The 15,384-nt window shown below is 36.8% G+C and overlaps 1 protein-coding gene across 2 annotated transcripts in view; it reads right to left on the minus strand.

The window, feature by feature from the left end:
* LOC106867328 (uncharacterized) overlaps window positions 1-15,384 on the minus strand; it is a 149,310-nt gene that overhangs the window by 59,893 nt on the left and 74,033 nt on the right. For both annotated transcript variants that reach the window (XM_052967315.2, XM_052967314.2), the window contains one exon: window positions 4,799-5,584. In XM_052967315.2, the coding sequence (XP_052823275.1) occupies window positions 4,799-5,584 (786 nt within the window). The remainder of the gene's footprint in view (window positions 1-4,798; window positions 5,585-15,384) is intronic.

Raw genomic sequence — 15,384 nt, forward strand, 5'->3', positions numbered from 1 at the left:
AATTTCAAATCATTATTAAACTGTTGTTGAAGTCTGCTTTAGGTGGAAGAGAAGAAAAATGTAGCAAAGTTGAAAGTTGTGGACAGTTACATTTCCACACCAATAAAGTGTGACTAAAAAGGCTAACAAAACAGTTTCAACCATTGAGCCAGTGATAGAACCTCTACATGGTCACGAAATTGGCTAGAAATAGCAGCCAAATCTCGTTCATATGCCATACTACTGCCTTAAAAAAACAATAACATACACTACATTTGATAAAAAAGAGAGGATGATTTTGACTATAACATCTTCATCATAGGTCTGCAGAATCAGAGCTGACCCGCAGCTACATGCAAATAACATTAAAATAGGTGTTACACAAACCAAAAACGCTTATAATATAGTCTAGACACTGTGTTAGGCTCAACACTCAATGATGGTCAAATGATTAACACCACCATTACTTGGTCCTTGCTTGCCTTTAGCTGGGTCAACACTGCATCAAGCATTCACTGCCCACATAGCTTATGTTTCACTTCTGATCATGGATATTTCTCCTTTTCTCTTGACAAACTTAGCACAAAAAATAAATGATTTTCTCTTAAATGCCTTATTATTAAACAAGGGAGAACAAACCAATGAGGATGCCGATGGTCACTGACACAGTCACCAACAGGTGGACAGTTTATTTGTGTAAACTGTTACATCACAATCCCTTGTGAAGTTGTAATGCAAATTTCTAAATCACACAGTCATACCAGCACACACACACACACAGATACATGTGTGCGTAGGGGGGGGGGGTTATTAGTCGTATTACCTGGTACATTTACAATTAAACCAAAACATAAATAAAACAAAACACTTAATGTGGTTAGGTAGTGAAGTAATATTTATTCAGAGCTGAGTCTCAACAGCCCCAACTGGTGTATATATAAACAAGCTTCAAGTATCTTCTAAACAGTTGCCTGAGGATAGGGAATGTGAAATTCTGTTGTGAACACACACACACACACACCCACACACACACACACACACACACATACATATATATATATATATATATATATATGTATAACATTTCTAAGTGTTGATTGAGACAAGCCCAGCAGAATCAAGTCAAGTACCTTTAACACTGGAATAACTTTGGTAAGGCATCAACTAACATCTAGAATTGATAATTTGGGTAATAAAGGGCTAATTTGGATGGAAATGCTAAAACTGGTTTAATACCAGCACATGGACCAACTGCATATGACTCCTCTTAGTGAGTTAGTCTCTCATAGGAGCTAAATCTTTCTCACATCCCATTCTACCATGTTAAAAAAAGGACGGATACATTAGATGATATAAATATAAACAGAGTGTATCTTGAAAGAGATAGAATGTGTTGTTGTAATATGCTTGATTGACCATACATCTGTAGCAGTGGGACTAAACTAGAGCTACAACTGCAATAAATCACTCAACCATAAAGCAGGTAAATAATTAGCTGATTAACCATCTTTGACTTGGTGTCAAACAACATTTTCCCATCAATAACAAGGTTTGAATTGCTCTTGCTTATATGAATAGTATAAATTCTTAACCCTACTGCTACTCTGACAGCTATTTCCAAATATATTCACATGGTACACCCTGTAAAGTGGTTATTGATAGAGAAACCATGCCAAAAATAGAATGGATGAGTGAGAAGTGAATATTGCAAGTTGCATTCCAGGCTACCAATCTAAGTGGGCACCAATTCCAAATAAGAATTGATACAGATTAGAAGGATCTCTTTTGTCTTTCAGCTTGGGAACATAAGTCTCAGTAGCATGTTAAAACACACCAAGTGCACACTGCAAGGCATGCATAACACTCAAATTGGTTGGCTTTCTGTTATGTGTACCAGATGATAATGGAGACAAACCTGTCCAATCCAGGCCAGTACAGAAATAGATGTTAAGTGATGATGAATCAGTAAATTTATTACTGTCTCTATGACCCTCCAGCAGGGCCTAGGAACCACAAATCTCTTGTAATGATGCTAGAGGTCACAAGACAATGATTAATCAGATTTCAACAAGTATTACTGCATCAGCTGTTACTATCACATCTACAACTGTCACTACTGCCAATACCAACAATCTATCCTCACAACTACAACAACTGCTGCAAGTATCTCAGTTACTGAAACTGCAACTGACATCACAGCAATACTAATAGAAAAGGGTTTTTCATTCACATGCATAATGCAATCTGCAGAAAAACCTCAATTAATTAAGACTATGTAATTAGACAAAACTTTGCTCTTATCATCATCATCGTTTAACGTCCGCTTTCCTTGCTAGCATGGGTTGGACGATTTGACTGAGGACTGGTGAAACCGGATGGCAACACCAGGCTCCAATCTAAATTTGGCAGAGTTTCTACAGCTGGATGCCCTTCCTAATGCCAACGAGTATTAAAAATTAAATAAGAGATTAATAAAAAAAGAGATAAAATTGCTTCAAATTTTTAGTGAGGAAATGCAATACTGGTATGCCCTGCTTGTTTCAGTTGACTTAAGGATCTGAGCTACACCTGTTACTGCATTTTCAATATTTTCTCAAAACTTTAACAAAGTAATAGTACTGGAGTTATCTTCTTGGTTTGTATTTGTGTGTGCGTGTATATATATAAACACACCTAAATAGAACCTTTGTTAACAAAATGTATGGATATTTTTAGTATGCAAAACATTAGCCCAAGTTTTGTGGTCACAGAATTTTTGTGGTTTCTAAGTCCCACTGGAGTGGCACCAAAATAGCAACAAACATGCTGAATCATTATAATTTTATATCAACTTTCCAATACCAGAATGGATTGGCCAGCTCATGTTTTGCATCATCATGTACAAGGTAACACAGAAAACCAGCCAACTTCGTGGATGTACATCTCTTACAGTGTGGACTAGATACATTTTTACCAACACTAAGAGAACTGTAAAGTTCATGTCTTGCTCTTACATTTCATTTGATGCCATTATTTAGTGGGAGTGAATCTAGAACATAGTTGGGAAGTAAACTTCTTAAACACACAGACTTTATATGTAAAAACACATACATGCACACATATATCATCAACATTTTATGAGCATTTTTCATGCTGGCATTGATTGGATGTTATAATGCAACATCTTGTATACACAGCCACAGAGAAAGTTTGCTGTTGTGTATATTTTACTGTGAACTGGATGTGTTTTATCATGCCACCAGCACAAGACACAAGAGTGCCACATAAGGGTACTAAAAATTCCTTTCTAATCACTATTTATTCTTATTCAGTGTTTCTGCCCTCCAAGATGGCCATCCTGTAATAGGGATTGTCAGTTAACATCTTGTTTGTAAATCTGTTGACGCAGATGAAATAAAGAGTCTAAGCTATTGAATGGGTTAGTAGTGTTGGTTGATGTAACATGCAATAAAGCCTATTTCCAATGTGTCAGAAGAAGTAGGTGGCGGAGAAGGATTGCAAAAGTATCCTAGGTTACTCAGAGTGAAATAGTCTCAGTGTGAAAGATCTCAAAGATGTCCCATGGTGCTACATAGTTAAGCTGTCGAGGAAATATACCCTGACAGGCAACACAAAAATTGGGATAGAGTTAAGAAACTGGCAGGAAAGAAAGCCCTGTTTGTTGTAGTCACATAATGAGCTAAAATTACTTGTTGCTGTTACCAACTAGACCTAAACTGCTTGCATATACTGAATAGTTAGAAATGGCATATACAGTGTCGTTTGTCTGAACAAAAATTAGAGCATTCAGTACAATGTACAGCAGGAATGATATTAGACAAAATATATTCAGGTTAACTCTTCACAGACAGACTAGAAGTTTCACAAGAAATGTTTTCTTTATAAACAAACTCCATTCTTGCTCATCTATTGGACTACCTACTGACATCAAGTAACAGCTCCATTCTAGATGAATAAAATATGGTGGTATGGTGAACAAACATGGAGCTTGTGTATAAACAACAACAGTCTTTGAGAAACTCTTAGTTAGTCAATGAACTGTTTAACCTGTATACTTTACATTTTCTAATATATATATATATATATATATATATATATATATATATATATATATGTATGTATGTATGTATATATAGATAGATATATAATACACATACACTCAAATGCGTGTGCGCGCTACAAACACTGTGAAATGCTGTAGTTCTAGTTGTTCCTAAGTGCTAACCCAGTTAAATATTGTTAGACAGGTACACCAATGGCAAAACATGAATTTAACAAAATATTCAATCCTTACTTTTAATCCTGATTCACTTACTGATTCTACCTTTGAGGCAATTTCACTAAAGATTTGACTTTTCAAATAAATCTCCATTTGAGAGATATCGTAAAGAGAGGATCTTGTTAGCTATTTGACAACAACTTTGAGCAAGACATGTCACTAAATAGATCCTTTCACTAGTTTATGTGATCTCTGTAAAGTAGTATGCTGAGAGGAGTTTCACTCAAAAATTGACCAGGTTAACTAGTTGCACAGAAGCCCCTACATAACTTATGTAATCTTTATTTGAAACATTGGTGGATATTTGACTGCTGCATTAAACTCATCAAGTAATTACACAGTCCCTCCTCCCTTATCAACTCAACTCTGTAATTATTTATTTACATAAGATAGAAATGTATTTTGCAATCTGAACTATAAGATTAAATTGATCGTGAGGGAAAAAAATGGAAAAAAATAGGAAGGAGAGATAGGGTATTAAAGATTAATATTAAAAGAAATGTTAGAGTAAGAAGCCTAATGGAGTGAAGCCTGGTTTACCTGCTCATTGGTTGACAGATTTTCCTTTGCTGGTGGGCTTTCAAGACATCCCTGAGAACTTTGTTCAGCAATCGTCCCTTGGCATATAAACTCATCAGAACAGTCGTCCTCCTCTTTTAAGTAAGATATGCTAGATTTTTTATCACAGTCCATAATATTGAGATCACATGACTTCATGACAGCCGGGCTTGTGGCATCACTATAGCTCCAGTCTTGCTCGGAAAAGTTTCCTACATTCGTAACACCTTCATTTAATCTATCATCACATTTTCTATTCCCAGCATTAGACCCTTCATTTTTCATTCCATACGAATTATGAGTCTTATCAGAAGACTTCCGTAGATGGTTATTAGTCCGCCTTCTCTGAGAATAATATTTCGCTAATATCTTCTGTTTACGATTTCCTTTTGACGAAGATTTTTTTGGCGATTGGGAAGTGTTTGTTCCTCGCAATCGCTCAGATTGTTTGTTGAAAGCATTTTTAAAAGATTTGGGACGTGAAGCTCGTCCCTGAGCTTTAACTTTCGAATACATATCAGTTTCAAATAAGTCAACTTTTCCTTCCTCCAGATCTTTCCAGAAAGTATCTTTGAGCGTAGTAGAATGATCCTGTCCAAAAAGGTTGGAGTTAGCAATAGCTGTAGCCTCAGTAGTATTAGATGCTGTTTGGGATTCTGCAATGGTGCTTACATTGGTAGAACTGGCAATTGTACTGCTGTTGGAGGCAGATGATGCCAACTTAACAGGCAAGACACCTCCAGGCAGAAGCCGACCTTCCATCATGGCCTAAAAAAAAAGCAAAAAAAAAAAGATAAAATTGAAAGATGACAAAGTTTATGAGATAAAGCTAAGATTGTTATTGTTTTTACTAAATTAGTGTTAGTATCTGTATTCTTGCATGAGTATCTGGGGATATAGGGGAAATTTTTAAATACAACAATGGATATCTTACATATATACACATATGTATGTATGTATGTACACATGGTGATACATCATTCAAGAGTTATTCATGAAATTTCATTCTGATCTTCTAAATGAAGTTAATATATTAGGTAAGCTACACTTGTTCACCATCAAAAGTAGGGGAAAGGGACAGGTGTGGAAAGGCAGTAGAAAGAGAGACCTGACACCAACCAATTGTAATTTTTTTCATTTAAACACTAAATATTGAAAGAAAGGGTGCATGCTGTCGGTTTTGCAACAAAAGATTTTTAAAGTATAAGCCAACAAATCATATGAACATACACATTTACAACCACACACCGATACATACATATGGTTTTAACATTCACTTTTCCATGATTGCAAGAGTAGATGAAATTAGTTGAGGCAGATTTTCTACAGCAGGATGCTTTTCCTTTCACCAACCTTAATCTATTTCTAAGTAAGGTAATATTTCCTTAGTCCTTCGAACTCAAACAGTACAATAGTCAGGCACTTTTAACAGAAGATTGCACATAAATGTCACAGATTGCATGACAGTAGTGTTTGTTTATGATTGGCACATGAAGACAAATTGACATGTGCACACACACACACACACACACACACACACAGAGTTCAAATGTACATCTATATATTATCATCATCTTTTAATGCCCATGTTTCATGCTGGCATGGCTTGGATAGTTTGACACCATTCAAAGCACTCAAAAGTACTATCACATTGCAATGTTGTTTTGACACAGTTTTTGGAGGTTGAATGCCTTGCTTAATGCCAACCACTTTACAGAGTATACTGAATGCTTTTAATTTTTTCTTTTCTTTTGTGGTACTAGCACCAGTGAGGTCACATATACATATATATCATAGCTATATACATACATGTCATTTAACATCCGCTTTTCCAGGCTTGCATGAGTCAAACAGAATTTCTTGGGGCAGCTGAGACAAATTTTTCTATGACCAGATGTTCTTACCAACACTCACTTGTTTCAAAGGAAGATGGTATTTTCCCATAGCTACACATGTTTGTCACTGGAAAAACACATTGCTTGTATGACTGTGATGCTTGTTTTACAACACTCATGTGATGTCTAGATAAGGATACACACACACACATACATTATATACATGCACATACATACATCCATCCATATACACTTACACATACATAAGTATGTATATAAATAAACATTTTTTTGTAATGGTGAAACTTGAAGCAGATGAAGCTCTAAATAATAGCATATAAAATATTGGGTTAAAAAATCCTTTTGATAAAAAAAGGCAAAGGCTGCTCACAGGACTTGAACACACGTTCTGCAAATGTGATAGATGGTCTACCACTGGATCAAAGTATTTCTTTAAATTTCTCCATTCATTTTAGTAACAATATTCTTACCAATGCATTACTGACATCATTGCTTCAAGTGTCATCATTCCAAAAAAGAACTATTTCAGGTTCTCTCAAAGTTTCTTAATTCTTATGGCATCAACAACACACAAACACATATACATACAAACAAACATCATTCATCATTTATATCTGCTTGCATACTGGCATGGCTTGCACAGTTCACCACAGCTGAAATCGGCATGTATTCATGCACTTTACTCACTTAAAAGGTGCAATGGACTTTGCCTTACATATTTCATTTTTACAGTCTGAAGCATTTTACAGAATGTACCAGGTCCATTTTTTTCATAGTACCAGGACTATAGAAATTCCTTATCCTTAACCAGATTAAATGGCACTCACAACTTCTTTGCCAAAATGTACTGAAAGCTCTTATCATGTTACCAGCAGTACAGAGCTAGCCACGTTCTCAACACAATTGAAGAGGCTTCACATCACCATATCTCTGCACACTTACCAGCCTTTTTACAACCTCTTTACAGGACAAGGGGAGAGAGAGAAAGAGAGAGAGAGAGAGAGAGAGGCATGAGTGATAGTATTAAGATGGATATGTGGGAATGGGATGGAATGATAGGAATACTCGGTATTCCAGGATATGTCATGGCAACATGACTGAGATGACTGAAGTCTATATGCCCCAGGAGATAGGGCAATGACTGAACACTGGAAGCAATGTATCTTTAGTCACTCCAGAAGTGTAGTACAGTGAGAACTGAGAAGAAGTGACTGAGAGATGAGCTGGAAGATTTCAATGTGTGGTGAATCTTTGATGAACAATAAATATATGGGTGAGAAAGCACATGTGACCAACAAAAAAACAAAAAAAAAACACTCATAGCCAACAGTCACACTGACAACATAGCACAGTGAGATTGAGGGAGGAGTAATTCAAAGAGGAACAATTAGAGTTATGAACATAGGAAGCAAGAGAGATAAAGACATGGGTGAAAGAAAGACATAGGTGATGGTGGAATGGGCAATAGACAGAGGTTTGATAGGGATGTGTGATGCAGAGGACAAGAGATAGAGGACTGAGCAAAAAAGGGAGGGGGAAAGTGATACAGGTGTTAGAGGGGTGAAAGGCTATCAGGGGTTAATAGTGTAGACTTCATTGTAGGCATATATATATATATATCTGCATTCATGCATGCATGCACACGTGTAGAAACATATGACTAGCAATGCATGCCCATACATATACAAATATACATAATTTTAGCATCTGCTTTGTCATGCTTTGGCAAGCAAGCAGATCATCTACACAGTGTACTGTCAGGCAACACAGTCCTTTATTATCTCCTCCAAGAGGTGCAACAGCTTATATTCTACACACACACACACTCACACACATTTTTAAATACAGACACATACACACTCAGGCATATGTAGTAAGTTGTTTAAATATCTACAAACTCAAAAGATGCATTCTTTTTTTTTTTTTATATATAACTTAATCCTAATTTACAAAACATTGAGAATAAAATACAAAATATTTTCATTCTTATTACTATCTTATTTAACTGAGGTACTTAGCACATGTGGATAAATTGAGAAAAAGTTCACAGCAGATGTACTGACATGTAAATGAGTAAAAACAGCACATGTTTATCATAATTTTTGTAAGCAGCCCTCAGCTGCTTCCTCTCTGAAAGAGGAACAAAAATAGGAACTTTTGATAAAATGACAATAAGACGTTGAAACTAGTTGCACTGTTCTCAAGTTTGCTCTACAACAACAAAAAAAAAAAAAAGCCCTATTCTTTCACTACAGGGTCAATTTACAGGACATGGTTGAAGGCATGTTAGTCAAGCATAAGTATGTAAACAACCACATGCTGTCTCTAATTTTTTTTCATTTATTACACACACACACATCTACTCAATTATATACAGAACACACTCACATATAAACACACAGATAAATATACATATATCATAGTTGTGGTGGATTTTATGATGTATAATATATCTATATTGGGTTTCTTACTCATTATACTATCAAGTCACCATCCACTGCCTTCTTCATTACTATTTGTCACCCTTTGACCTATTTGCTGTAACATACACCAATATAATGAAGATTTGCCTCTGATGTCTGTAATTTATTTATTCTCCACCACCCTTTCTCACATTCTTCCACCATCACACCTTTGTAGCTTTGCCATTCCAACATCAGGATGTCTCTGTGATAAAGTGGTATCAAACCCATCTACATCTAGTACCCAAAACAATGACCCCATCTTTACTGCTAGCTATCTCTCTCTCTCTTCTCTCTCCTCCATGTGATTTTTCATCTAGCACTCTCACCACAACCACCTTCCTTTGCCAACCCATCATGCTGCAACAACCAGCATGTAGCTACCACTGTTGCTGTTCCAAAACACATTTCCCCACCGTTTCACTCAATACTATCAGTTTTCTCCTATTGCATTCACACATTCTCTATCTTTCTGACTATCATTCTCTTTGTATTTACCCTCATAGTCACGATTTCCTTAAAATAATGGAGAAAACATACAGTAAAGAGAACTCTTTTGTTTTAAAGCAGTCAAGGTAACTACTCTTGCACTGGCACCATGATACGAAGTACCTGGTACACTCTAAAATGGCTGGTGAACAAAGACAATGTAGAGAAGGTTGTTAGCTTTGATGAGGACATAATATCTCTAGCACTTGCAAAGTGCTGGTGCTAGGAAAGGGTATCCAGCCAGGAAAATAATGCCATGAAAATGGAATATATGAGGAAAACATGGTCCTCCTACCAATTTGAGCGGGCAGTAACGCCAACAAAGAACTGACTGACAGTGATGACCTATCCAACACATGCCAGCACAGAAAGTGAATGCAAAATAATCACCATTTAATGTCTGTTTTCCTATTCTAGCATGGGTTGGACAGGGACTTATTTGAAGAAAGATTTTAAGGCCAGATGCTCTTGTTTTTTTCAAGAAAGTGATTGCTTATTCCAGAGGTCTTAAAAAGTACAAAGTGACCAGTTATAACATCAACAAGGAATGTAAACATCATATCACCAGGTGTTGCAAGCAAAACCATGGACTGTTCACACACACACACACACACACAAACATATGCACACAAATACATACACATATACTCACATGCATATACATAATTCTTTAAATACTTTGGTTTAATTCTATCAGATTAACTATATTACTTTATAATTCATAAAATATAACCCTTAAATGATTTTTTTTTCTTCACTAAAAACACTAAGAACATATGTGAATAGATTCTCTCAAATACCCAGAAAGATCCCTAGAAGTAGTTGATAGCTTTTGCTACATAAATTACTGAATGATATTTAGTTTCCCAAAAATTTATAAAAATGTTGAAACTTTTTTCTCCATGCACACATAAATTGTGAATATTGGTATCTTAGTAGTTAAATGAGGCTGAAGCAGAGGGAAAATGATGTTAAACTAAATGATGAGATAGCAAAAGAATATCAAAAAATGTCAGAGTAGTGAAACAGGCAATGAGAGTTTTACTGGTTTATAAAAGTTTAACCGTATTGACAGCTGAGGTGACAGCAAAAGATAGGTAGGTATTTAGGCAGATAGATAACTGGAGAGATGACTTTTAGGTAGACAGACTGGTAGATCGAAAATTAAGTTCATTGAAATGAGAAATAACTTTAGCCAACAATTTTACTGTTAGCTGAGAAACCACACAAATTTCAAATTACTTCAAAATCAGAATATTGAAAGCTTGAAGCTTGAAAGACCGAAATCTCAGAATACCAAATGCAATGTCAAAAGAACAAAACTCCAAATTTTGAAATGTTTTAGGGATAAATATGAAAATATTTTTCATAGATATTTACTTACAGTTTTAAGGAGAATAATTGAGAAACATATTTACTAAAGAAAAAAAAAAAACAATTGCAGGGATATTAAAATAGCTAGCTTATCAAATATTTTCATTCTTAAATTCTTTCATTATTGAATATTTCCTTTTAATTTAATACAAAAACATTAACATACCAAATGGTCAAAAGATCAAATTTTGATTGATCGAAATTAGGGTTATGCAATTTCTTATCTCCCTCTTTCACTGTGTAATAACACTAATATATAAATTTTGGCCTTTCTAAGTCACACACACACACACACACACACACACACACACACACACACACACACAGAGGTGACTAATTTTAGTAAATTAGATAAAGATAAACCCCTGCATTCTTTAAAGAAAAGACCATGACCAATATCCAAAAAGGAATAGCAAAAATTCAATAGTGTAACCAGTATAAACTATGATGAATGCACAACAGTTTCAGTCAACTCAAAGGCAAGGTAATGGAGAAAGTAGACTTTATATGCACCAAGTGTAAAGAGCAATAAACATTAAGAGCATATGTGAAATAGATTCTCTCAAATACCCAGAAGGATCCCTAGAAGTAGATGATAGCTTTTGCTATATGAATTACTGAATTAGCAGTGGAGGAGGTTGTTCCTAAGGCACATAAGCTAGGGTAAGAATGAGTTGGAGAGCTATTACCTCAGCTGGTAACAAAGGGTTTCTCTCACAAAGCGAAGGGCAGATTGTATGATGCTTGCTACATTGTGAGACAAGATTAGGGTGAGGGTCTTGAATGTAGAACTTTTAGGAAAATCAGAAAGAATTGAAGCAAGCAAATATGCTTCATTAGAAATGTACATGAATGATGAAGTATAAATGAGCTGAAAGGAAATCTGAATACAAGAAGAATCCAAAATGGCTTGCAAGGAGAAGATGGCACTAGTACAAGTATATGATGTGTATGGAGCATGGAAGCTGTAAAAAGTTCAACGCACTCAAAGTAGATGGAACCTGTAAGAGAGGAAGGCTTGCAAAAACACAGGATCAAGCAGTGAAGACTAGTCTCAGGATGCTGATTCTCATGGAGAAGACAAAGGAATGTGATGCTTGGCAACATGTGATGCTGAGAATGTTCCACACTACCCAATCAAGTATAGCAAAATGAAAAATTTTAAAAAGTGGTAGAAATGAAGATTAAGAAGGATATCCACATGTGGGTCCTTCATTCAATGAGTATCTATTATGCCTGCTGTTGCTCCCAAGGTCACTGATAACTTCTCATCTCTCAATCACTCACCCTCTCTTTTATTTGCTGTTCTCTGCTGTCTGCATAATCAGGAATAGTAATGAATTTGTTCATATTCAGTCTCTCTACTAGTTACTATCCATGTCATTAACTTTCTTCCCAAGACAGTGTCTATATATAAGGGATCTGATTAGGCATTTTCATAACCATTATACCCTACCATCCCCTTTCTGTACTGCCAGCATCACTTCCTCTCTCCTAGGCTACATGTTATTGGTATCTATCATCCTCTCTTATTTGCCCATCACTTAATATCCATCACACAATCTCTCCCAATCTTTTACACCAAGCATGTAGCACCCATCAATGTCACTCTTCCATTATTACCACCTCTATCATCCTCTCAGCCTTGCTCTTCTGTCATCTCTCTCTCTCTCTCTTCATCATGTCACTTAGCCTTGCAGGGTACAAGACAACCACAATGGGGCTGGTGTCACAATAAAAAGCACTGAGCAGCTCTATAAAGTGGTTGGAATGACAAACCATAGAAACCATGTTGATTTTGGAATGTATCTGTGAGCCTGAGTCTCTCATTTCTCTGTAAGGAGGGTGTCCAGCAACTCCAAATAAGAACTGACATAGATTGTAACAACCTGCTCAGCTCATGGCAGTAACGAAAATAAACAAAACAATTTATATACATATACACACATACACATACATGCATATACACACACAAACATATACCATCATACATTTCCACACATACATATTCACCTACAGGCATGCCCATGCACACACACACACACACACACACACACTCATTGTGGTGCTTACGCATATCCAACTGCTACATAAACCACTTCTAAATACTTTAAGTTTCCTAACTTTATATCTTTCTCTTTATTTTCACGACCACAGCAAGAGTGGACTCCTCTGGCTGTGTAAACAAGGTCACTTCATTCTCCTTGTACATTTTGATTACTTTATTTTTCAACCCCTGCAGCTTATTTATAACAAAGCTTTATAGCAACCTTTGTCCTTTTTTTTTTTCCCCCCCTATACTAGCCAGAGAAGTGTGTCGCCGCAGAACTATCTAGATATCCTGGAATGTTGCCATATATGCAACAACATATAGACACTCAACCTACTCAAAATAGCAGCCAACATTCCTTCAAATCACAAGGTACAATCTTAGAAAAGGATGTATTGGTTAATGGGGTCTTGAGTGTTCCCTGTACATCGAAAAAGACAGGATGACCATGGCTGGAATCTCTTTGCTTGATCAGGTTGACCTGGTGCTAAGCAACGACAACAACAGGGCTATCATTTTTGCAACATTACCAACACCATTGCAACTATCATCAAGCAATGCAGAAGTAAAAAATATGGCACTAATCATCGAATTCTCAATGAAAGCAAAATCAGACATTAATAATGTGTATGGTGATGACTGAAAAAAACGGTGATGATGTTGACAATGACAAAGATGATGATGATTATAAAGGTAATAACGACAGAGGTGGTGCTTTGCAATATGGGATGATGATAATAGCAGTGATGATGATGATGATGACAATGATAATAATAAGGGTGATCATGAAGACGGACTTAATGATGACAGTGATGATGATGATTTTGATCAGAAGGAAAAGAATTGGAAAAGTTAACTTTTGGAGGCCAGTCTACTTCATTACATTATACTGTTTGTTATTGAGTGTATGTATGTGTGCGAATACATGTCAGTATGTATCAGACAGCCAAGAATAGACACACTTGACACAGACTCTAAGTAGCAGTCCAAAGTGTGTATAGAGGCATGCGTATTCGAGTAAACATACACACACTCACTACCTCCACCACCTTTATATAAGTCTTGTAGCAAAGTGAACATTAAGGTCTGAGACAAAACTGCCATCACCTGCATACACTTGATGTAATCTTCTGCAAATAGATTACTGCAAGACTTGCACTCATTCAACTGTTCAATTAATTATGACAATTTACTCTACTTAACACACAGAGGGAACTTCTGGGTAGTTACTTGACTTGCTAAATGTTGTGACTAAATCCCCTTGTCTTAAAAATTGGAGATAACACTAGGAAAGAAACTGAAACAGTACCAATGCATTCAGGAAAGCTACCGTACCTCTTTAAAATAGGACCACATTTTGTATCTTTTATTTCTTATTTGTTTCAACCATTTGACTGTGGCCATACTGGAGCATTTGCCTTGAAGGATTTTAGCTGAACAAATTGATCCCAGGACTTATTTTTTTAAAACTTAGTACTTATTCTATCAGTCTCTTTTGCCAAACTGCTAAGTTATGGGAATGTAAACACACAAACAGTTGTCAAGAGATGGTGGGGGACAAACACAGACACATCATCATCATCATCATCGTTTAACGTCCGCTTTCCATGCTAGCATGGGTTGGACGATTTGACTGAGGACTGGTGAAACCGGATGGCAACACCAGGCTCCAGTCTGATTTGGCAGAGTTTCTACAGCTGGATGCCCTTCCTAACGCCAACCACTCAGAGAGTGTAGTGGGTGCTTTTACGTGTCACCCGCACGAAAACGGCCACGCTCGAAATGGTGTATTTTATGTGCCACCCGCACAAGCCAGTCCAGGGGCACTGGCAACGATCTCGCTCGAAAATCCTACAGGAGCCAGTCAGGCGGTACTGGAAACGGCCACGCTCAAAATGGTGCATCTCATGTGCCACCCGCACAAGAACCAGTCCAGGGGCACTGGCAATGATCTTACTTGGCTTGCCGGGTCTTCTCACGCACAGCACATTTCCAAAGGTCTCGGTCAGTAGTCATCGCCTCGGTGAGGCCCAATGTACGAAGGTCTTGCCTCACCACCTCAGCCCAGGTCTTCCTGGGCCTACCTCTTCCACGGGTTCCCTCAACTGTTAGGGTGTGGCACTTTTTCACGCAGCTATCCTCCTCCATTCTCACCACATGTCCATACCAGCGCAATCGTCTCTTGCACGCCACAACTGATGCTTCTAATGTTCAGCTTTTCTCTCTCTCTATATATATATATAAATATAAGGCTTCTTTCAGTTTCTGTCTACCAAATCCACTCACAATGCTTTGGTTGGCCCAAGGCTATAGTAGAAGACACATGCCCAAGGTGCA

The sequence above is a fragment of the Octopus bimaculoides genome, chromosome 4, assembly GCF_046866305.1.
Source record: "Octopus bimaculoides isolate indiv1 chromosome 4, ASM4686630v1, whole genome shotgun sequence".
In the NCBI taxonomy this organism is placed as follows: domain Eukaryota; kingdom Metazoa; phylum Mollusca; class Cephalopoda; order Octopoda; family Octopodidae; genus Octopus; species Octopus bimaculoides.